Source organism: Strix uralensis, chromosome 4 (genome assembly GCF_047716275.1).
Source record: "Strix uralensis isolate ZFMK-TIS-50842 chromosome 4, bStrUra1, whole genome shotgun sequence".
NCBI classification, from domain to species: Eukaryota; Metazoa; Chordata; class Aves; order Strigiformes; family Strigidae; genus Strix; species Strix uralensis.
The window spans coordinates 127,992,773-128,019,191 of record NC_133975.1 but is presented as its reverse complement, the minus strand read 5'-3'; the positions used below and the strand labels follow the sequence as shown (position 1 = coordinate 128,019,191).

At 38.0% G+C, this 26,419-nt stretch overlaps 1 protein-coding gene across 2 annotated transcripts in view; it reads right to left on the bottom strand.

Annotated features, from left to right (window-relative positions):
- Positions 1-5,353: 5,353 nt before the first annotated feature.
- The window catches only part of EXOC5 (exocyst complex component 5), a 29,156-nt gene continuing 8,090 nt past the window's right edge, over positions 5,354-26,419 (bottom strand). The window contains exons 3-19 of one of the 2 annotated variants that reach the window (XM_074869104.1): positions 25,791-25,938; positions 25,197-25,391; positions 20,897-20,961; positions 20,429-20,457; positions 20,172-20,281; positions 19,664-19,708; positions 19,424-19,564; positions 18,245-18,327; positions 17,569-17,778; positions 17,266-17,301; positions 16,250-16,397; positions 13,965-14,073; positions 13,133-13,253; positions 12,264-12,350; positions 9,469-9,577; positions 8,206-8,421; positions 5,354-7,736 (exon numbers count right to left, since the gene is read on the bottom strand). In XM_074869104.1, coding sequence (XP_074725205.1) covers positions 7,548-7,736; positions 8,206-8,421; positions 9,469-9,577; positions 12,264-12,350; positions 13,133-13,253; positions 13,965-14,073; positions 16,250-16,397; positions 17,266-17,301; positions 17,569-17,778; positions 18,245-18,327; positions 19,424-19,564; positions 19,664-19,708; positions 20,172-20,281; positions 20,429-20,457; positions 20,897-20,961; positions 25,197-25,391; positions 25,791-25,938 — 2,041 coding nt within the window. In that variant the 3' untranslated portion in view covers positions 5,354-7,547. The remainder of the gene's footprint in view (positions 7,737-8,205; positions 8,422-9,468; positions 9,578-12,263; positions 12,351-13,132; positions 13,254-13,964; positions 14,074-16,249; positions 16,398-17,265; positions 17,302-17,568; positions 17,779-18,244; positions 18,328-19,423; positions 19,565-19,663; positions 19,709-20,171; positions 20,282-20,428; positions 20,458-20,896; positions 20,962-25,196; positions 25,392-25,790; positions 25,939-26,419) is intronic. The other variant, XM_074869106.1, reaches the window with a different exon arrangement.

Genomic DNA, 26,419 nt, shown 5'->3' with positions numbered 1-26,419 from the left:
ATGCTCAGACACCACAGAAGGATGCCATTACACTTTTAAAGAAGCTTTTCAAATGTAGTATACTATTTCAGAATAAACAAGTTACCTAGGCAAGAAGAAGGAGCAATCCATTCCCACTGCCACTTCTGAGATTAATATATATCAGCGTGTGCTAAAAAAGGACACAAAAATGGAGAGATTCACTAGTCCAGTTGAATTTGTGTCTGGCTGGACAGGGAAGTCAATTTAAAGTCTTCAGATGGATGCATGGATTCTGGCTGCATTGAATTCTGCTGCTGCATGCAACTCAGTTGCCTGCCTGCAGACAGCCCGTCCTGGGAGGGAAAAGCAACAAAATCCATTTTTTCCTGAATACAACCCCATACCTGCCTCTCAGAACAAAATAACTGTCAAGAAACACTTGCAGACAACATGATTCAAGATATCCCTCTAAAACTTAGTGGCTCCCCCCGTGTTGCACTTTCCCACTTTCCCTCTGAAATGGGATTTTCCAGTGACAAGGCCCAGAGAGCAGTCTCTCCTCTTGATCCACCTTTATAAAAGGAGATACATTCACTGGCTAAGCAGACTAACTTTATCCTCAGAGGCTTCCTGAAAAAAGCATCAAGAGGGAAAACAACAGCCAACATCATAGAAGACAAAATAGGTCTTAAAAATTAAAAAAAAGGTAACAGTGAACTTCAGCTTTTTCACCTATTAAGCACCTAATTTAAGGTTCTATCCCAGTATTACTACAAGAGGCTGGGCTGGGTCTTGGGAGGTCTCATATCAAGAGGTTTCCTAATAGGCTAGAGGAGAGCAGGAGTGGATTTGGATCAGAAATTCCACAGAAGAGCAAAAATCTTTCTAGGTGGAAGGATGTTGGGTTTGGTTTTGGTTTGTTTTTTGTTTTTGTTTTTTTGTTTTTTTTTAAATGAGAAATTAAAAAACACACACACTGGGAAACAAAGTTAAGTTAAATCTAGCTCAGCTTTACACATTTTAACAATTCACTCTGCTGTCTGTAGAACACAGCAATATAAATATTGCTATCTCTGTTAAAATGAATTATTGACAATTTTAATACATGTTGCACAGTACATATTAATATAGAAAAATACATGTTATCAGCAGTGCAATGTTGACCATGTACTAATCCATTCCACCTGCTCAAATATTAGTGCAAATAATTATATATTTGTAATGCATCATTGCTGTCTAGTTTGAATCTCTGCCTCCAGAATAAATGTCTCTTCTCTGAAGTTGTTTGCTATTATGAGTAAAATGTTATATATTCATACTCAAATTGACTTTGGGTGGATAAGTAAAATGAGCAACCTTCAAAAATCCACTTGTCTAAGATTTAGCAAGTCATTTTAATGAATTGTTTACAGTAAAATGAATGTTATAAAAATGTTTCAAACACAAGCTCACGTTAGCTGGCTTCTCTACAACACTCAGATACCACACATCAAAACAGCGTAGAGTTCAAAATGACCATCTTCAACTGGCAGAATCAACTGAGGTGAACCTTAACCATATCTTTCAGCAGGAGCTATTTACCCTGATACCATCCAGTTTATCTATCTACAAATCGATCCTAGAGACATCTCTCCACAGTCTCACTTTTCTTTTCAAGAAAGGAGGTGGCCCTGATGAGGCCGGACCCTTGGCAGAACAATAGCTCCTGTCCCCAACAGACTGTTGATCAAAATGGGAAAAGCAGATGTACAACCAAGACACTGCAAGGGCTTGTTTGTGCCAGGATACACCCTTGGCTAGGAGTGAAGTCGGGACAGGGCCAAGAAGGACAAGGGCAGCCCTGAGAACAAATGAGGTTAAGGTGAATAAACTGCAAGGGAAGACTATGGTGCAAACAACCAGTTGACAAAGAGGTGGGGAGCAGAAACAGCCCCCAAAACGTACAGAGCCCCACTGTGCACACAAGGGGGAGGAATGAAAAGGACTGACATCTCTTAATTAATTCTCTCCTCTATTCTTGCTAAATTCAGGTTTGAGAACAACAAAACACAGCGTGAGGAAGCTTTCAGCAACAGCCACTGCTGCCGTCATGCCTGTCTCCCAAACCAGCATTTGTTTCTTCATGCTCTGGCTCCAGCAGCTTCATGGATGTGAGAGATGAGAAATTGGGCCAATTTTGTGTTGCAGTGAAAGAAGAGAGAGAAGCTTTAACACTTAAAGAAGAAAAGTTTTTAAACATCAACTTTCAAAGAATATTGTGTGTTAGAAAATCAGCCGAGCAAGCCAGCACTTCCAGCTGTGGGTTTCATGAGATGGTCACACATGCTCTAAAATTACATTAACTGGGGTGTAACAATTCTGACCCTCCAAGGATGACACACCATAGCTCGGAGGTACTGAACCCTTTTGGGCAGCCTATGCAGGACAAGCAAAGACCTCTTCTGCAGCACAAAGGTGACACAAAAGCCTCATGCTACACTATGCTGAGGCTACACAACCAGGGGAGGGCAAGGGCAGGCAGAGAACGTGCATGCTGAGCCCTCACAGCAGGGGCGAGCTGCTTGGCTGGGACCAGGACAGGCTTTAGCATGGCAAGGGGAGGTGCTGCCACAGCCTGCGGCTTGGCCAGCAGCTCCAAGGCTCCTCACTTCACAGAGGGGAAACAGCAGTGCAGATGAGCAGGATTTGGGACCGCTATAAGGAAGTCTCAAATTTATTTTCTTCCCCTATCAGGATGAACTTAAATTACAAATAACTAAATCACAAAGAAAATTTCAAGATATCTTGACCCTCAAGTGTCAAAACAATTAATTTGGCTTTGTTAAGCTGTTCTCAAAGATACTATTCAAATATGGCTCAACTTTCCTGGCACCTAATGGACACTGAAGCTGAGCTACCTGACACTTGGCTGGCCCCTTACATGAAGTTTCAATATAATGCACTGTACAGCCAGGTCAGGGGAGAGCATGTGGAAACAGAGACCTGGAGGGATGAGAGAATATGGGAAAGGTAGAGGTAGAGAAATAAAGGGGAAAGGAGCTAAACTCCTTCTATCAGGCTGCATGGGGATGAACAGTAGAGAGTATGTAAAGGTCTCCTAGAAGCGGTGCTGCAATGTTAAAGGTTTCTCTCTCTCTCTCTGGTAGTGTGGTAACAGGGGGAAAAGGATAGTGCAATCCTGAGATCTGGAAAGGAAAACAGGGCATTGGGACATAAAGCTAATAAAATAAAAGTAGAAACCAAGGCTTCCACATACACTAAGGCCTGTATTGACACAGAGTAAGCAGTGCCCCATACAAGAGAAAAGACGACAGGCAAACACAGCTGCTTCCCCACTCTAAGATAAGCAGAAGACATGGTACAGAAATCTCCTACCACCAAAAGAAATTAGAATGGAGGAAAAAAAGACAAGCAAAGCAGTGAACACAACTGGGCAGGAGATGGGGCTCCCTCCCCTCCTTAAAACAGGTGCAGAAACATCAGGAAAGAAAAAACAAACAATGTGCCAGCCTTGATGTCCAGAGAGAAAATACTCCAATGCAGATAGCACAACAGAAATCTGTCTCCACTTACAACTAGCACAGAGGTGGTAGAAATAATGCCTAGAAGCCAATATCCAGCAGACCATGAGGACAGGAAAGGTGCTCTTACCTTTCAGTTGTCCTCTTCTAGAGCATGGTTGGCTTATCTTTCCTACTGCTCCTGGGACAAGAAACGAAGAGCTGCTATCTGCATTTAAAATTAGACAAGAAATTGTTTAGATATCTGCTTGCTTCGTATAAGAAAAAACATCACCTCAGTCTGGTTTCCCTATGCGTGACCAGTTCAATTTAAGTACTAATCCCAATTCTTGCCATGAAAACTTAATCCAAAGAGCACCCTTGTGTTCTGGAATTTGTCACGACCCCTAAAGCCAAATACATTAGGTTTCCTGTCATGCACAATACTGGTTGAGAAACCTGGAAGTACAGGCTTCTGAAGAATGAGCCAGTGTGTACCCAACTTGTGAAGGAACCCAGCAGGCCTCATCTTCGTCAGGGCACTTTATAAGATGCAGCATTTTTGCCATGTATTTGCAACATTTTCTACAGAAACGGAGCAATCAATTCAGACAACACTCAATCACATCCCAACATCAGCTAAATAGCGGAGGATTGCTCCTTAGGCAACTGAAATTGGGAGTTATCCATGGCAGTTAAACACTGAAGCAATCAGTGACTTAAAATAACTTTGTGAAAGCTAAGAGGAAAAAAATAAAACACAAAACCCAACCCAAGTTCTTATTGACTGCAAGATAAACTGACCTGCCACATGCCAACACCATGCCATTCTCAAATGAAGCATTCACTTACCATTCTCCAGATCACTGTAGTCTTCAAAGAAAAAAAAAAAAAAAGCTCAGCTCTAGCAAATTCTTCTCCCCTCCACTCAGATTGCATACTGCTGATGCGTTTCAACCCCTCACGGTGGAAATAAGCAGTGCTGGCATTCACAGCATCACTACCCATCCTTCACAGACGTACACTTGTGTACGGACAGCCTCCTCCTGTTGAAGCCAAGTTTCAAGATGAACGAACAGCTCCGCAGTGAAGTATTTTAGCCAGTCCCTCTCCTCCAGAGGCCTCACTTCATTTCAGGGTGGGACACGGCTGTGGAGATTTTAATTCCAATCCTGCTTAATTCTCCTAGCTTGATGTGTATGTCAGGTTTCTGTTAATCACATTTTAACCTTCTCCTTACACATGCTATGCTACTTCATTTAAAACTGCTTGTTCTCCCCATATCCTTTCAGTTCATGTCATTATTTGTAAATATCAAAATCTTATTTTTCCAAGCACCTCCATTTCCCAATTTTTGATATTTTTTGTTTTGAGAAGTATTCTTACAGAACACCAACTCCTTCCTGCCCTCTCTGCATACGCAAACAAAATACAATACCAAAATCACGTTAATAAATTACAGGACTTGTAAAAACACAGCTTATTTTCCAGCCTACAACAGTTTACTGCAAGGCCGTTTTCACCAGTTGTAGACAAATTACACACATATATACACACACCTCTTCTCAGGCATTCATTTGGCTGCCAGCCTGAGAAATATAAAATTGCCTGAGAAAGGCAATATTTTAACTCATTATATGAACATTAAAAGGCATATTTGTATTTTGAATAGTACTTTATTGTATTCAGAAGCCACTGGAAATATTTTCCCAAATTATATGCTGTAAGAGCTCTAAACTTAAAAATGTGTGAAAATTATAGTTCCCCATCCCAATCCAACTTGTATTGTAAAGTAAACTTACTGACAGTTTCCTCTAGAAATAGAAACTCTTTCAGTGTGTGCATGGGGAGGTTTTTTGAACAAAGGGGAAAGGGAAAGCTCACACCAGTGATAAATTTGGTCAGTAAAATTACTTTTATTATTTTTTTTTTTTTAAATAGAAGGGCTTATACAACTGAGTATAAAGATATTTGAGGAACATGGAAATGAAAAGAAAAAAGTGTCTGAAGGGAATTCTTTTTATTGAGGAAGAGTTTACATATCTAAGTTTAAGTATTCACCTACTTTTTGCTGCCTCCTGTTAACAGGCATAACGAAAATATTGCACTGAGCATATGCATGGAAAACACAGCTAATAAAGCAAGAAATATGGTAAATACATTTCATACAACCTTAAAATAATTCAAACAATCATACAACAAATTCTGAAGCACTTCTGTGATCTGCAATCTTAAGATGATGTTCACTGTTCTGAAGTGTTTACAAATTGACACGTTTTTTGTAGAAAGTTTTTGTATTGGTTAATAAAACCACAGCCTTAAAATTGTTGGCTTTCAGTTACAGAGGTAACAGAGAGGTATCATCTGAATTCACATCAGAGCTTTTGAAAAAAAATGGCAGCAGTACAAGCATGTGCCTCCTCCAGTGTCCAAAACTCTTTGTGGCTTTGCCATGGCCAAGGAATAGAGCTACACAGCTCAAAGCGGCCAGTCTCCCCGAATACTTTGAGACAGTCTGGCATCCGTTCCCTTGTTTACTGATATAATGCCCTGCTAAATATAAAATGAAGCAGAAGAACCTCAACTAACCAAGAGAAGTTCCACACAAGTCTGTCAACATTGACTACACCTGGTAACTCATTAACAAAAGAGGAAAATAATTTTATTTGACCAACCCATGAAGCAAATTTATAGAAATGCTGCTTTGAAGATGGGAGAGAAAGAAGTTTCCATAACATACACTGAACCCACAGTAGAAATAACATGTTACAGATGATTTGTTCAGGGATGATGTAAGTCAGACTGAAGACACAACCGCAGCAGTTCCAACCTGTTTTCCACAAGAGCTCATTCTGAATAAAGGTCTATTTACAACAATTTTCAACTGCTTGTGGAAAAGCTGCCCCCAGATGTTTCAAACATCACTGTTGCTTCAATTCACTATATGCACACTATGGATCCATCTCAGAAACACCTTGAATAAATGCTGGAGCACAACGGACACAAAAGTAGCCCGTCTCCAATATTAAAATTATGATCAGTGACGAGAAGCTTTCGCACACTTCAACATTTTATATTGCTCAGGCACTGAGGATCAATTATCTTCAGCACAGGAACTTTCAAGTCTATGTTTTTGCTAGAGCCGGTGTCCATTCCTCCCACATATGAAAAACTGGGCTACATTTCATCCTTTCATTTTGTTATAATTTGAATTTATTTACATACAAAACAAGAGACAGGAGAAAGCTCTTTTAACCCAACAATGGGCACCTTCACCTTGTAATAAGGCGGCCTTCGGCAAGGCAGCTGCATTTACTTTAGGAGCATATATAAAATTCAGTGTGCCGGTACCAAACAGAAACAATAATGTCAGATCATACAATGTCAATACATTCTGGTGGGCCCTAGATTTTTAGGTACAAAAAAACCCCAAATCCAAAGAACCAGAAAAACCCCAAAAACTTTTCACCACTTTAGTTCTGTTTAGAATGCTACACAATGAATAAATTACATCTTTCTGGGATAGTGTTGCTTTTACTCCTACATCTCAAAGAAATTCCAAGCTAATTAATTAGAGCAAGAAATTACATTGAGCAGGATAACGTTTTAAATGAAAGAAACGACTTAGAAACACCAATCAAAGATAATTTGATTATGATTAGCTGTGCTGAAGTCTAAGTCATTAAAATTGATGAAGAATGTTTTTACACTGGTCTATTCTATGTAATCCATTACCTACGCTATGCTCTGTAGTTCAAGTCTAACAAACGGTATCTGATAATTCAATATTGCAGACTGAAATACTTTCAATGCACCACTTGCTTTCCTACACCAACATGTTTCCAATAAAAAAATCAGTAGCAAGTAGATTTGCAAAATTCTTCACTGAGAGAACTTTAGCTTACATGAAATACCATTCAGATTATTACCTGCTTGCCTTCTACATAGTCATGTTTAAATATGGCTGCTGCTTTATTCTGAACAGTCATTATCCCACAAAAGCTACAACCATGGTTTGGTAAGAAATCATTCCCTGTGCTTTCTAACTGAGGCCTGCCCAAAGGTACAAATTTTCTTTCCATGCTCTCAGCTGAAGTGACGAGCAAGACGAGCAGACCTATAATCAACACGCAGCTGAACAAAGGAGTGAAGGATGTTCTTGTCCAGATTAGCAAGTTGTTCTCCTGAGCAAACTTGCTTTAAATTATCCGGGGCTACAACCAGAAGATTGCAAAGTGCATGCAAGGTATCAAAGAGTTGTAACACCAGCGCAATCTGTGGTTAAGAGAAAAGAAAGAAAAAAACCCAGATATTAAGAGTTAGAGTTGCTTCAAGTCTTACAACACAATGTCCATCTAGATCTTCAAAATACTCCCTCCCAACAGAGGATTCACATCCATCATTGCCTCCTCGTGTGCATAAATATATGTAGACACACACACATATACATCTGCAGGCACGCACACAGGCAAAGTTATATGTAGAACACATAATAATGCAAACTCAGCTTTTCTTCAATATACACACATAGCTGGCAAGCAATAAAATGCTATCAGAAAACTGCTCTTTAGGACATGATAAAGAACTGCTGGTACAGTAACAGAATGTATAACATCAGTATATAACACGGTGGTGTTCAAACAGAAACAAACTATTTTTATGAAGAAAAAACTGTCTGATTAAAAATAAGAGTCCTGCTACTAATTTCAACATGGCCATACATCACCAACCTGTACACAATTACCTTGAAGTCTTTGGCACACTTTCTATATTCAGCCACGTCACAAATAGCTAACATGCCTCCCATGCAACTGTAGGAATATTGCTGTAGGTGTTCATAGATAAGTCGATGAAAACGAACTCCAAGCTCCATCAAAACTGTGTCCACATTCTTACCATCCATAGAATTTCTGATCTTTTCCACCTGCTTTCTAACATAGCCACAGACTTTAACACAAGCCTAAAGAAAAAAAAAGAAAAAGAAAAATAATTAGGTAACTTACTTTCTAGAAATCTGTTCTTCCCAAAGTGGCTTCCACATCATAAGCTGAACAGTCACTAAGTCTTTAAAATTCCCACATCACTGAAATTAGTCATTTTCCAAGTAATAATTTGCCAACAGTTTTTTATTTGCCGCATAAAGACGCAAAAATGCAAGTAGAAAGATGGATACAAGACACTATTCAATTAAATTATAGTTTGTATCAGTTCAGAATAGAACAGTTTAACTCGGGCTTTTAATTCAAACACTGATCAACCATGGGGTGGCATGGGAAGTGATTAAAAACCTCGTCAGCTGCCCCAAGAAACCCAAATCAACATAAACCCAAATTACCAGCCATACAGGCATCCTCACCCTTCCCACATCATCCCGACTCTACGTTCTACTGCTCCACTTCTCCCACTCCCACCTGAATGCAGGCATTCAGGCAATGCTCTCACTTCTTCCCACTGACTGTAGTTTGTTCTCTACCTCTCTGCATTGTTCCCTAACAAGTGCCTAACTGAACGCAGCACTACAGCTCCTAGCAGCCCATAGGCTGGGTTTCAGACAGATTCAGTGGTAGAGACAACGTTCTGCAGCAAAGACTGTTCGTACCATACCCATGATGCTTTGTCATGCTCCTGCCATTCTAAGGGGAAAAAGCGCCCAGCAACTAGAGAGAAGCTGATAATTGATTTTCCGAAACTGATAGCTTAAAGCTAATTATCAGCTAAAAACCTTGTTCCAAATCTGGGCCTCTCGGGAGGGGAAAGACTGTGACAGTTTGTCCAGCACCTACTGATTTGTGTCTGACACTAGATACAAAACTGCTAATGTTCCTTTTCAGCTTGAGAAAATAGTCCACAACAGAGTTTGGAGGTGTTTAGTGCAAAATGGAATAGCTAAGTAAATTAATCAAATGTGCGTGTCGTCTAATGAGTATTTGGTAAGGAACATCTTGTACCTGATAACACTCATGAGTATTTGAAGCTATACCGATGAGCTGGGACTTAGTTTACTTACATTAGTATACTGAATCAAAACATTGTTTTCATCTTCTGGTTTAAAATCCGTCTTCTTTTGCTCTGCAGTCAAGATGTGCTTCATCTGTCCAATCATACAATTCAGTGTCCTTTAAAGTTACAAATACAGATTGGGTTTTGAAGGGAACATTTTAAATTTCCTTGATTTTTATCTTTACGTATACTGATATTATTCTATACAAAAATAAGCAGCCTAAAGCAACGAGGAAAAAAACCCACTACCCACCATTTGAGTAACCTACAGAAGATACACTAAAAGCAAACATTTATTACAAGAAGCAAGGGGTGCTAGGACGTGTCAAAGGAAATACTTCATTTAACAGACATGCACACACACATACGCACACTCTTCTGAAGCTGCAGTGCAATTCTATAAAGAAGACAGTTGATTTTACGTAAGCAGTTCAAAAAAGGAGAATCAGCCAAAACAACTCCCCAGCAACACTAAAAACTATCTGCCAAGTTCAGTGTCTTGGAGCACAGCACTCAGCACGCTGGTCAGGTGGTTTTAAAGGGGACACATTAATTGTAAGGTAATCCATTCAAATCCAGCTCTTCAGAGAAACTGGATAGCATTCTTCAATGCAGAGGGAATCAGAAAGCCAAAGGAAGCATTCCAAAGAGTTTAGCAGAATTAGATCACATCGTGTATTACTCAGAAGCAAGAATCAGAAAACACTTGGAAAACGAAGGAGGAAGAAAAAAAAAGGGGGGAAAAAAAGAAAGGAAAAACCTCTTCTTTTGCCAGAACTTTGTATTTTTCTTGTTCTCAGAAATCTAATAGTTTCATTGTGTCATTTCTTTCTCCCTTACAGGATTTATCTTTTCAGAACACTACCTAAGGTCAAGGCCCTCGTTTAAGTCCAAACCAAAGATCAAACAGCAAAGCAGCTGAGAGAGGCCACATACCTCTCAGTGTCTACCTTTGCCAGGAACCTCCCTCTGTCTCCCCCCCACCCCCCCTTTTTTTTTTCCTCTCCCCTTTTCTTCACTCCCCTCAAACCTCCAACCTCCCTGACAAAAACAGTCAAGACCACTACAGGCCTTGAAGGATTCAAGTTGGGGTGAAGGGGAGAAGGTATATATCCAAAGAGTGAATAAACTCCTTTATTTTCTATGCATAGAGCTCAGACTTGCATTCCAGGTGTACTTCATTCAACAACCCACATACCATAAGTAATATAAAGAAATCATACATTGCATTCTCCTCAATTTCCATTTTCAATAAATATTTCCAGAAGGCTGTTTACACAGAATACACACTGAAAGAAACCAGTTGAACTAATTTTGTTTGGCCAATAAACCATTTCTACAGAGGTAGACAATTGCTATGAATGGCATTCAAGAAGCTGCTATTGGACTTTATTAGACTGGATAATCTTGAAACCATCAACTTGTAGAAATCTGCCTTTTTTTTTTTTTTAAAAAACTCAATCATTCCTTTAAGCAAGAAAATCGATTCTCAACAGCAACAGTGGCACTACAAAGCAGCATGTGAGCAGGCACACAAACACATTTTACTTACAACATTCATCTCAAAACTAATCTCTTATATGTGCCAAAGCACAAATTTTTTTGGAAGTCTCTATCTACAAACCTGTGAACATACCATTTTTCAACAGGGACTTGTTCTCCTAAGTCTTATTATGACTTTTAAGAGACTAATTATTTTACACAGATAGAAACTACTGTAATGCTGATGACCAACCTGTCTAGATCTAAACTTATGGCCTTGATAGTTCAAGTACTTCAAACTGCGTGCTTAAACCTCTAAGGTTACTCCCAGCAGGAGTAATCTGAATTGCCAATTACACATCCCCTTATCTCCACCTTTCTTTTTGCACCCAGAGAAAACGCAGGTGCAATTAATATATCAAATCTCTTCCTCATCTCTCTGCAAAAAATAACCAGACACAAATGCAATGCCCGTCTTTCCTATACAGTGCTGTTCTCATCCCTCTCCAGTATGGTGTGATCCTTCCAAAAACCTCAATAATAACTTCCAGAGTAGCTCTTGTTATACACAGGATGGCTTATTTCCATTACTGCAGAGAGAAAACAGGCACAGAAAGCTTAGGTAACATGTTCTAGGTTGACTAATGCTACCTTGAAACGTGTGAACACTACATGCTTCCCAGACCAAAGCAGGGCATTAAACAACATTTGCTAATACAAAGCATGTTAGTTTGTTATTATCCTCTGCTGCAAAACACCTATGACTTTAATTTACAATCTTTATAGCTATCCCCTCATTTTTATTTGGAGAACTAGGAAAAAAAAAAAATTAAATGAGCCAGTCACAACCTCAAAGCAAGTCAATGTCAGAATCAAAATTATTCCAGGTCTACAGACTTCTATGACTAGGTCTAATCCACAGCACTGCACAGACTGAAGCAAATCATCTAACCTATTTTTGTCAAACTTTGCTCCTAATGGAAATCCTGCAAGTCTTTAACCTACTTCAATCATCATTCCCTCCCTCCCTTAAGGTAGAAAAAAGTAGTTTGAGACAATAAGGCAAAACTGAATTACTGCACTCAGTCATTCCAGAAGTATTAACGGGTCAGAAATCTGCCATGGAAAATATGACCCTCTAAAACAAAATCTAAATTTCCTATGCACAATATTTCATACTTATGGATTTAAAAAAAGGTTTAAAAAAAAAAATCAATTTTGTGTTCAGAAATAATTCATCCTTAAAAGGAAAGCTAATGTACATCACAAAGGAGTTTTACAAGAATTAATGATTAACAGAACGTTTAAATCTCTACTTGCCTATCAATGCCCATATCCAGCTTCACTTCCATTTGTTCTATGATATCCTTTTTCTTCTGAAGGCATTCAGATAATTTAGGAGAAGAACTGCAACAGTATAGAGGGTTGGGTGTGTGACAGTTTCAAAATATCATAACAAATTGTCTGCTGGGTCTGCTACTTACAACAGGACTTTGTGAAGATTTCCCACCCCATCAGAAAGGACTAGTTTAGATGGAGTTAGCTGGCTTCAGAACAACAAATCAACTGCCTGAACAGCCACCAGACCCTGAGGAGGATGTGCTGAGCGCTGAGGGGCAGTACTGCAACACACTTTGGGCAGCGTTGTGCTACTGAGCGGTGCCTCTCAGCTGCTGCCAGCCCCGGCAGGTGAGCGAGCAAACCCAGCTTTTCATACACACTAATTCCCAGCACGTCAGCGCGCGCTACCTCGAGTGTATTCAACCCCTGGCTCCCAGCAACACGCAGCTTCCATGGAGTTCACGTGTGGCTCCCAAGGCATGGCCAGCTGCTCCCCCTGCAGAGCCTGTGAGGTACCCCCAGGAGTCCCAGCAGCCCTTGTATCGCCAGCTCACCCCAAGGTGCAGCCACAAATCCCCTCTAGTCCTGGCCTATAATGCAGCAGTGAGGTCTAAGGAGCAATTTGTCTCTCCTTCCTATCTTGGAGCTCACTCTCTCCCCCATTAGTTCTCCAAGGTACCGACTTAACTCCCCTTCTTCCCCCTCTCATTATGGCATTTTATCTTCCCACATCTCAAGCTGAACCGCCCCAAGAATAAACTCATCTTAACAGAGATGAAGAATGAAAAAATTGCTTTCTTCACCAAAAATGACATTCACAAAGGAAATACTAATGAAACTAAAGGTACCTGATCAACGGCATCAGATGATCATTGAACTGCTTGTCAAATAAATGGAAAATAGTATTGGCCTGGTGGACAACATCCAAGAAATAGAGATTTGCGTTCTTTGAATCAGAAGAGGGAATGCCTAAAGCAAAGAAGGTTTCATTAGAATTGTAACGATATGCAGTTCTTGTAATTAGCATGATGACTTTTTAAATATGCAGAATTTTTCCATGAATGCTTAAATCACAGGCTTAGAGTTTCAAAAATTTACCATGGTGCCATATATAGAATACTTCTCATAGCTATATCAGGTAATAACCATAAGCACAGAAATAGCTTGCTTTTAAAATTTCTAAAAGCCAAATGGAACAGCCAATTTAAGTATTTCTTCAGAACACAAGTTTTATGCTTTCATGTAGGAAAGATAGGTTCTCACTGTCAAGACGTTAGCTTCTTTAATACAAGCAGATTTCTTATTTACTGTCACTCTTTTAAAAAAATGCACAAGTATACATTTTATAAGAATTCCATCCTTTTTTGTAAGACACTAAGCCTTAATATACGAATATTCTCCTGCTATGGCACAGAGAACAATTAATGAAGTAGGGAATGCTGATGTCCCAATTTCTGTGACACAAATGTTTTTGAAGACAGTAGCACGTTTCCATCAATTTCCCAAACAGAAGTTACACTTCAGAAGACATTAAATGCTGACTCCCAAATACACAAAACAAATTTAATTTAACCAATACATTCTGAACAAGGCTAATCAATAAGGCACAGCAAGGACCCGCAAAGATCATCTGCGCCAAAAGGCCAATGAGATGAAATGCTCAGAAAATATTACACTCACCAGCAAGGCCTGTTTCTAATGCATAATCGATGTGTTCAGTACATAAGAACTCTACAAGCATAGAAAAAATTCTGAAAGCATTCTTCGGTAAGTCAGATGGATCAGAGAGCTTTAAAGAAAAAGAAAAAAAATTTATCCTAAAGGTCAGTTCTACACACATTTGAAACTTTATCCGATATTGCATAGAGGATAAGCTTAAAATGTAACAAGTATTCCAGAATAACTGGAATTTTATTCTAAATGAAAAGTATCCATACAGAGAACTATTCAGGAACAGCCTTTAGTATCAATAAAACCCTTCACCATTAACAAGTAAACCGAAGCTCGCATGCCACAAGATGCTACAAAAAGCAGAAGTATATTATTAATATTATTGTTATTAGAAACTGTTTAAAGGAAGATATTAATACTCCTTAAAACACAATTGTCCAAATGTCATCTCAGGAATTACCTAAACTGCATACCACTGGATGGATGCTGGGCAAATGTAGACAGAAGAGATGACCCTATCCATACCCTGACTTTTTTCTCTTTTACTAAGTTTCTGCCACTGGCCAGAGTCAGAGACAGGACACTGGGTTAGATGGAACTCCAGTTTCACCCAGTGCAGCTTCTTTTATCACTGCCACAGTACTGCAGAAAAAATAATACAGACTGAACCTCAGCTACATTTATCACAGTTCAGCTGGAGTCAACGGAGCATGAAAATTTTTATTAAGTGAAGTAATGCCCACATATACAGGGAGCATCTGTACCTTCATGAGCTGTAAGCAACATGGGATTTCAGACAGCAACCTGTCAGTAAATCCCTTCTCTAAAGAGAAAAGGGACAGGGCTTTTGCACATAAGAAACACGGCTTTGGTTTTTAAGGAATTATGTGAAGACGTTAGGAAGCTATGAGTAAGAAAGATTACTGTTGCAATTCCAGTTAATTTTCGTAACAACACTCCCAAAGATTTCTGCATTCTGTGTCCTGCTCCTGTATTCCCCCAAAAACCAAAACAAAAATCCCCAACAACAAAACACCATTACAGAGATTTCCACACACTGAAATGTTTCAATATATGGCTATATTCAGAATTACCAACTTATTTTTCCTAAAGCAGTCACAGTAGGGACAGACTGTATCTGCACGTATCTGTCATGCGATATAAATATTACAATTAGTTAGCCAGGGACACGTTTAATTTCTGTTTTGCATAGTGAGTTGCCATGACCACAAACAAAACCCTAGCAGCACGTATGATAAGAGAGAAGTTATACACCTGTAATTCTAAAAATCTCCTTATATGCCGAGATCTATTTAGCACTGGTTCCCACCCCAACACATACAATTTTCAGACCTTGTATGAAAAATTCTGATTCCCACAGGAAAGATTAAAAAAAAAAAAAGTAGTTTGATACACTTAGAAAAAGTTAGTTTATATCATGAGTTTAGCAAGTGTTTCTAGCAACTACCATATTGAGAAAAATAATGATCTACCTGCCTGTCTTGCAGTCACTGACTTCCACCACTAGGAAGGTGGTCATCCCAGTGCGCACAGGTAACAGTGCTGTACCTGTATTCTGTTACATCTTTGGCCCCTCTAAGTATATAAAATATTAAAACTTCTAAATATTTAAAGTGTTAAGGTTTTCTGCACTAATTTAGAATGCCAGAGGCATTAAAATTTGTTAGAAATCAGTGTAGTTAGCTAATAAAAAATCCCTAGCATTCAAGTTTGCAATTAAGTTTCAAGGGTTTTCATTTACACTAAAGGATCAGAGAAACAATAATTGACAGGCAGTATAACCAGCTATTTAACCAGAAGGAAAACACATTTTTTGTTAGAGTAAAGCATTTAAAGAAGAGCAGAGGGTTATCATGGTAAATCACATTAAAGCTTTTTATTGGTGATATTCTCTAATGTTAGAAGAAATGGAACTTGACACAGGAAAACATCTGTTGAACTATTCTCTATATTACTGAAGGACGAGAAAAAAAATTACTCTAAAGGCTTCTCAAAGTCTTGGGCCTAATTTAGTAAGAAAAGCAATGTAGATGGTAAGTTTAACCCTCCACACTTTTTCCAAAACCAGACAGTATTAAAAACCACAAAATACAACTAGATCCACATTTAAAAAGCAAACCCTTAAGTCTCCATCATGACCCTGATTCAGTGAAAAATAATTAATTTGTTTAATAATGTCTTTCCTCTCTTCCTTTAACTGAAAATTGAACCTCAAGATTTAATTTCACACACAAAATTGTATCACTAATGGAGAGCACAGGGAGCAAACTTACCCTGTGACACCTTTCAAAAGCTTGTTTAGTTTCTTGCAAAAGGTTAACTACCACTTCTTGCGACAGAAAAGTTTCTCCGTGTGTGTCAATGCTTGGCCCCAATGGTAAGTTTGTACGTTGCCTTATTCTCTCTTTGAGGTCTTGAATACTAGAATAAAGATATACCAACAGAAGATTTCACTGGATGGAAATTTTGAAGCTCAAATTCAATAATGATTTAGGATATTTTAGTTGTTAACTTAAAAACCAGACCCAAGACACAGTTTAGGATATGCAAGCATTAAGACAAGTCTTGCAAGCTTAAAAAAAATTGCCAGTAAATGCAAAACTACCACCTCTGATCCCATGGTCAGCTGTGTTCTACCATGGCATGTTCACACTGTGGGACCAGCTATTCCCCACTGTGGAGTAAGAGTAATTTCAATTGACTCCAATCTGCAGACAAAGTTTAGCCTCCATACATTCTGTCACACTGCACTTTCAAAACACTAATGAGAGCTTTCTATCTCATCCACGCCCACAAATCCTCTCATCCTCATCCACTGTCTCAGTGGTCCTGATTCGGTCAAGCATGCTCCAACACATTTCCATGCATAAAACAACCCGTAAAGTCACTACGACCAATTTAATTTTCCCCAAGAAAATTAAATTTTCATCTGTTTTTTTTAATTCATTTAACTACTCTGTTGTTGCTGTTCTCTCCAAATCACTTTTCATTCCTGACACAGTAGCTCTTTGAAAGGCGCAGTAGTCTTATCATCTCTGCTTCACACAAGTTTTAATTCTTCCTTTCCCACTTCTCACTAGTCCTTTATTAGTTTCTCTACCCTGAGGATAATGAAGTCTTGTTTTACCTTTCTCTAAGTCCATTGCATCTTCTGGGCTCATTAAGAGCTTTCTCACTGACATTGCTATGGTCTTTTCCCCTTCCTAGGTCTTGGGAGGGGACCACAAGACCTGGGCAGGTGAAAAAAAATGTATGCTTTTAGATACACACATATACATGCTTTAGGTACCTTAATTTTGCTTCAGTCCTTTTGTGGATCTGGATCCTAAGTTGAAACATAGGTTTAACTGGTATTTTTCATTTCCCATGAGTGTATAAATACCATGCATCACCTTTCACATGTACCGAGAGCAATACACTTTTTAGCAGAAGTTAACATAAAGTGACAGCAAATTATCAAAAGCTGTAGGTCAGTTTAAAGCTGACTCTTTTGCAGTTCATCACTGTACATCTGACATGGCAAACGCTACGTTTATCCCCTTACCACCTCCCTTCCATTTTAAAAGTACGAAACTTCACAGAAGAAACTTACCCTCCAGTGCCAATGGACCTCTTCTGGTGGTTTTTGGAATCATAATAGCGTTGCAGAATCATAGCACTCCTACTTTTCAAATAACCAATTTCCACCTCAATGTAATTCTCCAAGTAGGAAATGAAAATGGATTTGATAAGCTTAGACAAGAAAGTCTGCTTATCAGTACCCAAGTTAAATTCCATCAATTTGCTTGACAGATTAGTAGTTCTTTATGCAAAAGAAACAAAGAAGGGGAGGGGAGGAGCAGGTTGAATTTGTATGAATTACAGCATTACGTGTTAGTAAAGTACACAGCACAACGGAATCCTGATTGCGATTAAGACTTCTAGCAGCTTTACATTTAAGTAAAGAATTTCACATAATTCATGTTTAATTACATACAGTACAATTGCAATCAAGTAAGTTGCCAGTGAGATGCTGAGGACTGGCTTTTTCACAGTTTTAAAATTACTCTCAAAGATCACTATACTAAATACTTCTCATTAAAAATAGGAATGGCAATTTTAAATTTTCTTTAGGAAGACAATCATCGTAAAAGGTTAATGGCCATAAAATTTTTTCAATTTTTATGAGAAGTTTACGTATTTGGCTTCTCTTCCTACATCTTGATAATAAATCGATCTATTACAAGAGAATATCTACAACAATAATTTCATCATCAATATATAAATACCTTGTATATAGATCATAGAGATTCTTAAGATATTGTTCTGCATCTGATTTCCTGTGTTCTTCTAACCGGTCCTTTACATAACTCTGTAAAATTTGGGTACATCTGTTAGAAGATTAACAAGCAACCACAGGTCATACTCACTACTTACTGGATTATAAGTAGTTCACTGCAAAGTGTATATCTTAAGGTAATTTATATATTCTTTGGTTTTGAAACTCTAATTTACAGTTCCTGAATTATCCACAGATAGAGTTAAATGCATCTTTTAGAAGAAAATGATTTAGTAATACAAAGCAGTAGTGTGTGAAGGAAAGACAAAAGACAGATTGCTTTGAAAACGTGCTTGACCAACAAACACAAAATCCCCTCTTTTTAAGAATCAAAAGCACCGGAGGCCTAGGGGCATTTCTGCAGTTGACAGTAAGCAAAGGAGATGCTTACATATTTCCTTATCATAATACAGACACAAAGCAGATACAAGCTTAGAGTCTTCTTGTCATTGAATATTTGGACAAAAATATCATTTACCATAAAATACCAAGTCAAAACTGACACAGAAATTTGGAGTTGAAACACAAGCTCAATCTCTACACTATAAAGGAGAGTAACATCTACAGGGAAATTGCTTTTTGCAATGAATAGTCATGTTGTTGACTTTACACACTTAAGTGAGTGCATTTGCAGGATGGAAAACAATATTTTAAAATACTCTAGACTTTCATATAAATATTGCATTAGCTGTGAGAAAGGATTCACAACGTAAGTTATTTTCACCTATTCAATGCTAACCTCACACGTGAAAACCAATTCCAAGAACGAACAGATTAAAGATACTTATTAAATGGAAACTTATTTTCCTAACATATTCTTGGTAGGGGGCATACAGAAATTAAATATGCATATGACATCTTATGAATTACCCAATGAACATACCAATTCCCTTATAATTTTACATATTGAACTTGAGTGTTTTCAGTCACACTGTATTCAGAGCACAAGCAGCTTTATTTGATATAGGCTTGATTATCTCTCCGAATTGTTTCAGAGCAATCAGCTATGATTCTACATACTTATACAAGATTGCAAGTACTATAAATTCTCATTAATTCTTATTACTAGATACAATATTTTTGGATGAAGTTTCCTCAATGAACTTCAACACGTTAAAATTTGAAATACCTGAAGTTTAACTTCAAAGATATTCTGAATGAGTTTGGCTAGCACAGTCTCTGGATTGCTAAAGACTTCTCCAACTTGCTTATTCACTCGCTGGCAGAGAATGGCTGCATCTTCAAAGACATCATTCCTCAGGAATGCACCCTAGGGTTTTAGAAGCACATTTCACAATATATTTACAACCACCTATATGACTAAATGAATCAATACCCAAAGAGATACTTGTAAAACAAAATGCATTACCTCTTGACACTGTTTTATGTACACATCAACGCAATGGGAGTAGCCCTATAGAAGGAGCAAAACAACTCAATGTTAAAGCAGGTTGTCCATACTTTCAGTATAGAATGAAATCAAGGAAATACAATCCTTGTGGAAAAGTTATTGCCAAAAAATAGATCCACTGAACGTGTAGACTCTTTCAAACCCATTTTTGTCACAAACCTAATGTAACTTCACTTACCTCTCTACAGGGATATACACCACAGGTTTCAACACTCCTTGTCAAGCATGAAAGTCAGTTCACACACATACAAGAAAAGATTATCTTAGAATGGTCTCTACTGGCACTGCCTCCAATCCCCTATCATTTGCCTCCTTTATTCCCCTGCATTTGATTTCAGATGGAATATCTTGGTATTTTTAAAGTTATATATGTTATCTGACACAGAGGTTGTTCAGTTAAAACAGGCGCTTATTCTATTGTGTATTGTTTTATTTATGCACTTATATTAAACACCTCAATTTTTACCTTAAAATGAAGCAAAACTGCTGCTACTTCTCTCATTCTGGAGATTTCGCCTCTTCGTTGTGCACTGGTAAACTCTTGAATTAGCTGGCATTCTAAATCATGGTACTTACCTGGAGAGGGGATAACAACAAAAATCCATCAGGCTACGTAATGCAAGCACTGACAAAACCTGTAATACTGACAGCATTGCAAACCTCTTTAATCATCTTTAACAATTCAAATATAGGAATATGGATTGAACTGGATAGATAACTTACTTGCTATCTTTGATTTTACTTCAGAAAACCTGTTAACAACAGAAAATACCATGATTAAATTCAAATCCACATCACAAGAGAAATCATAGACATCCTAGGTCATGAGTAACAGGCAATCTACTTAAAAATTAAAACATGGAACACAAAGACGACAGAAAAGTTACATGCTTTATATCTGTAAAAACCTACAAGCATCTAATTTAAATCTAGCATTAAGTCAGCACAGCAAAATTATCCCATTAAAAGTCTGTTAAGCAGTTTAGGATGTGTACGTAAAGATGATCCTACAACATGAGTGCGTGAACACAAATCTGAGAATAGAGGAGAGAGAAATAAGCACACAATCCATCTCAAAAGCTACATGAATTGTCAAGCAAAACACCAAAAAAGTTGACAAGTGAAGCATCAGAAAATTATAGCTATGTGAAGATTTATTTTTAAAAAAAAGATGTTCAGATAGAATTTTACCTGTCAAAAGGCAGTTCCTGTGCAATCAAATGCAGTTTCTGAATAATATCAGCTGCCTCTTTAATCTGTTAAAACATGACATAATTATTAAAAGTCTGATTGTGGGCTATTCTGTTCCACTCCCTCCACCATCCAATTTTGATACACGTAGTTTCTATTTCTAAAGCTGGTTGAGTTGATATACCCATGGAAGAGATCAGCCCCTTAAAGTTCCTGTATGTACTTCTACGATGCTTAAGGTACTTTTTTAAAACGTAAAGTTATATAGGTCTAAGCATGATAAAAATCTTGATATATGTTCACGCTGGGCATGTCTCTGTAGGTGTGCAAGTTGCCTGGACAAATATCTCATCACTGCACCACACCGACGTAGCTATACAGCTCACAGACCAAAGATTCCTCAGGGGTGACTGCTCTAGCTGCATTCTGATCTAATCTCATGAAAATCTGCAATTTTCCATTTGGGGATAAAACATGTAACTAACACAGAGCTGGCTGAACTACATCATTATACTTTACAAGTGATTAGATAAAAGTCTTACTGACTCACACCCAACCAGAAGAGATCTGCGTTTTGCTCAGAAGTGAAATGGCTAACAACCCTTTCAGACAGGTCAGGAAAAGCACTGGGGAATTCTTTGCAACTGATGAAATTAGCTGTATAGCTGTATCCAAAAAAAAAAAAAAAACTATGACAACGCTCAGCATAGCAAGGGACGAAGGGGAAAAAAGCGAATCAAAGCAGAGCATAGCTGGAGTACTTCACATTCTCCAAGGAAGGAGAAATGGAAGCTGTATTAGAAATGATAAACTCTGAGGTTGAAAGCAAAGATCAAGATGAAAGTCAGTTCCTCATACATCTACAAAATAGGAATAGTCACATGAATACAAAAGCTAACAAATAAAGTTAACACGGCATGCAAATTTCTGCTCTGTCCTGCACAGAAAAACCTTTTATTATTTATTCTTCCATGATCAATCAGCATGGGAAGTGAACTTAAGTAGCACTTAGTGACTGTTTCACTTGGCTGACTAAAACTATAGGGAACGCCAATTTGAAAGTGTGGGGAATGCAGCTGGTTGCAACCGAAGTTCAGTGGATTTAAGCACACAGCGTTGACTGGCCCAAACCACGCACAGCTCTGGGATGGTTTTACAGGCTTTATTACGCTGTCTTGGTACTGGATGGCAACTTGAAGGCCCCCTTTGATGAAAGCTCCAGCTACTACATTCAAGCAAAACTTTTGTAAGTTGACACAATGGAGAAAGTGCAGTTTATCTTGTTCTTCCTGTTAGCCATGTTCCAGGGAACCGGAGTGAAAGGAATGAAAGTAATGCAATCCTATTCTCCCACCACTTAGGGCAGGTTGGGCTTAAAACTTTTCAAGAATAGAACAAGACACACAGGTAAAAATACAGAGCATGGGCATCATGCTAGGTTGGTTGTTCAGAAAAAACAAGGGGCTCTCAAAGTATATCCATTCTGCTTATTAAGAGCAGCTTCTGTTTTGAAACTGTCAGCTTGCAATAGCCTAAGTCAAAAGCAGCTACGCTCCTCAAATAAATCCAATGAAACAGCAGTTATTTCTGTTAGCTTACAGTAACCTTAATACCTAACAATTGTGATCAATACTGATGTCATTAAAATAGTCTATATATCAGCAGTTATTCACCAATGTTACAAAAAAGACACCCCACAAACAGTATTTTCTTTGTCTCCTCTTCACACAATAGCTGTTAACTAACGTTGATTCTTAGATTTTATTGAATTCAAGGGCCTTTTCTTATGCACAAGAGAAGCCATAACAAATCAGTTCTCCATGGTTTCTGCTTAATTTTGGACATATTTCATTTTTAATTGAATCAGGTTTCTATAAACTATTAAATCAAAATAAATATAGATTCTGTAAAATGCAACTTAAAGGCTATGACATACCTGGAAAAAAACTGAAAAATCATGAACAAGTATGTCAAAAGATAATTTTAACACAAAATATTTTTATGAACAAGTTAAAAGGCATAATGTAATAATGTTAACTTTGGAACATAAATGGAGAAAAGGATGTAAGAATAATAGTAAACACATTAAACACAGGTCAATGCTATTGCATGATAAACAAGTGAGCTGCTAGATTATTTTGATAGTTTAACTGTTTTAACTGGAATGATTTGCTCACTTCAAGACTTTTCAGTACAGGAGGAGGTCTGGCTACTGGTAGTGCAAGAGAAATTATAAGGATTCAGAGGATGAAGATGCACGATATATAGCATGGGACAAGACAGCAAGGAAAAACCATCACAGAGATGTTAAGTTAGAAATTGCTCGGTACAGCTAGAAAAAAGTAACGTGGGAAGCAACTTGAGTGTAGGAAAAAAAATCCAACAGATTTTAAGAACTGACACTACTGAGAAAAATATGAATGCCCTAGGAAATAACTGCATTATAATTCCTTTCTTGCCTCTCTTTTCACAGATTCCCTGCCCTCAACGTCTCAAAGAAAAACCCACACTTGTGAGGGATGGCATAGTACAAAGAAATCATAACATCTTCCAAAACACTATCTAAAACCCACATCAGTTCAAAGATCATAAGACTGACAAAGCATTAAGGTTTTACATTTAAGAATATTTGTTACTATCTCATACCTTAGAACTATTTTTAGTTCAAAGATGCATTAAGATGCGATAGCTCATGTCTAGGCAGGTTCTTTTATAAACACTGATTCTACCTACTATTTCAACTAGGAAGCAAAAAGTTACAGAACAGTACTAACCCACCTTCACTGAAAACTAATCTCTGTAAGGTAACTTGTATCCAGAAAATCTTGTTTGTGTTCCCACACACTCCCTCTGCAGACTGGCACAAGATTTCCAGCCTTTACTACATTTGTCTTCCTCCAGATTTGCTGAATATCTTATTATTCTTCAGGGTGTATAAAGACTAATTAGTTTACCAATTTCCAGGTTTACCTGATCTCTCTACCAGCTTTTTCAGATTCTCCAAGAGAAAGTACTATGAAACTTTAAGTTATAAGTAAAGCAAAAGTTGAATTCTGCATCAGACTCTTCAGCAGACAATACATAGTTCTCTAACTTATGCTTTATTTACCATGTTACCATTAAGTGTTTTGAAAATGCATGGTTTATTTCTACTTAGAAAAAAAAACAAAACAAAGCTTACACAGATCTGGAAAAGGCTGATCACAGAAGACCTTCCGTTATGTCGAAACCCTTCTGTTTTCCTTAGAAGTCAGATAAGTTTTTGTGTGTTCTGTCTTTGATTAGAGCAAACTATCAACTGGTAATTACCATATATCCACAGACCATGAACTGAAAGTCACTATGCAACTGACTTCTCGGGAATACAAATATATGAAATGATTAGTTTTCATTTCCCTGAGAGATACCTTCAGCTCAGTAGAGAGGGTATGACTGATTACCCCGTTCTTGGGTTCTTTATGAGCTGCATTTCAAGCACGTATTTTTTGTTGAATATGCAAACCAAGTTTTTGCTGTTCTCACATACTGTAATTTCTTCCTGACTACAATCATACCACTGCACAGAATTTAAGGAGAGCGGGAAGATTCTTCAGGACACCTCAAAAAAAAAAAAACCAACCAAAACCCCAAAACAAACCAACAACTGTATTTTTTCAAACCGCATAGGGAAATCTAGTATGTGCCCTTTTGCTTAAAGCTGGACACTTTTCCTTCAGTTTATTTTTATTAGCCACACCATTCAGATTATATTTGCTTCATGAACATACTCTTAAAGCATAACAAAAACAAAATGCTTGAACATTTCTTTGAAGTTTTCCTGCCTGGTTCCTCTAAATTCAGAGGGTGGAGACATAACCACAGGACTATACAAAGACCAAAGGCATGCTGTGACAAAAAGGTATCCAGGGCCAGTGGACTGACCCAACAGAGTAAAGTTTCACAAAGAAGTTGTATTCAGAAACGTTCTGCATTACAGGGTGGATCTGAGGCAAGGGGTTCAAAGGAAAAAGGCAGATATTGTATGCACTCTAAAGTTGCCCTCCCAGCGTTTCTCAAATCTCTGATAATTTCATAAAATGAAAAATGCCAACATTGCCACATTAAGCATCACTGAATACAAATGCTTTATCAGCAATCTGCAGCCTAGTGTTGTTAATTTACATTTCAGAACAATGAAACTTTAACAAGTCAGTCACTCACTGGTTTGAAGTCTGACCATGGTAAGTCATGGTAGCAGCTTGTAATTAGGGCAGTACTGCTTATTGCTTTGAACTGCTTTCATCCCGCTGACAGCTCTTACCTTTTCAGAGTTTGTAAAAACATCAGACTTCAGCTCTCCGTCCAGAAACTCATTAAAGTATTTCATCAGCTTCTGAGCCTCCACAGCCCGTTGCCGTGGCGTGTTTACCCCCTCCAGTTGGTCGCCAAGGTGACAGACCTTAGTTGCTACATAGCTGATGTGCTCATCTAGTTCTTGGAAATGTTGGAAGGCAACCTGGGAGAACATAGACATGGACACAAAACTTATGATTTCCATTTATTGTACTTAAGGAAATTCTAGATTTACTTCAACAAGCAGCACAGTGAATGAGGGCATCAGCTTTCCAGGTGCTGTATCTCAGAACTACTCAGAACCACTAATGAAGTACACACAACTGCTTAACATTTAGTGTCTTTCTTTAAAGTGTTGTGAAGACTCACTACTTTCAGAATAGCTAGCACTCATTAATGGAACATGCAGATAAGCCTCCTTTGACAGGGGAAATTGTTTTCCATCAAGCCCTCTTTATTTTTATCTCAAACAGTGGCACGCTGTACCGAGAAATGTTAATAGAGTGTGTGATGCTTTTAAAATTTGCACAGCCTAGCACTGACTATACTTTTTAGATTTTACCTGGTTGCTTTTCTGCAGCTCTTGTACCTTCTTGGCAAATTCCTTTGCTTCCTTCTGGCATTGCTGTTCTAGTTTCTCCACCTTTCTCTGAATCCTTTCATCCATTACCTGTAATTCTTGGATATGATTTACAAATTCTTCCAATAATCTGATTTAAAATAAAATACAGTAATTACTTAAAATAAAATACAGACTTTAGTTTAAAAGACATTGTCTTCTGCAGAGAGCTTAAAAAAACCCTCAAAAAACCCAGTCTGCCTAAAAGGCTGGTATAATCATGCCTAACTTACAAATTTAGTTTTAAACTATACTACCCTGGCTGTGTAGAACTCCATGCCCACATAAATGGTAGGCCAGGGGAGAAGGGAATACCTAAATACCAATCACTCAAGAACGTGGCTCTGCCACAAGTACAGAAGTCTGTATGTCCTCATCTTCCCTGAATAAGTCTTATCAGGGCAAAGAGAGTTTAGGCCAATACATCCCTTCAATGTAAGGGCTACAACAGGAAAACATTTTCTACTGTACATGTCACTGTAAGCTTGTAAATCAGCATCCTATTAATAGGTAATTAATGCAATCATATTGTCTCATAATGTTGTTTTGGTTATGACCACCTGTTGTTGAAG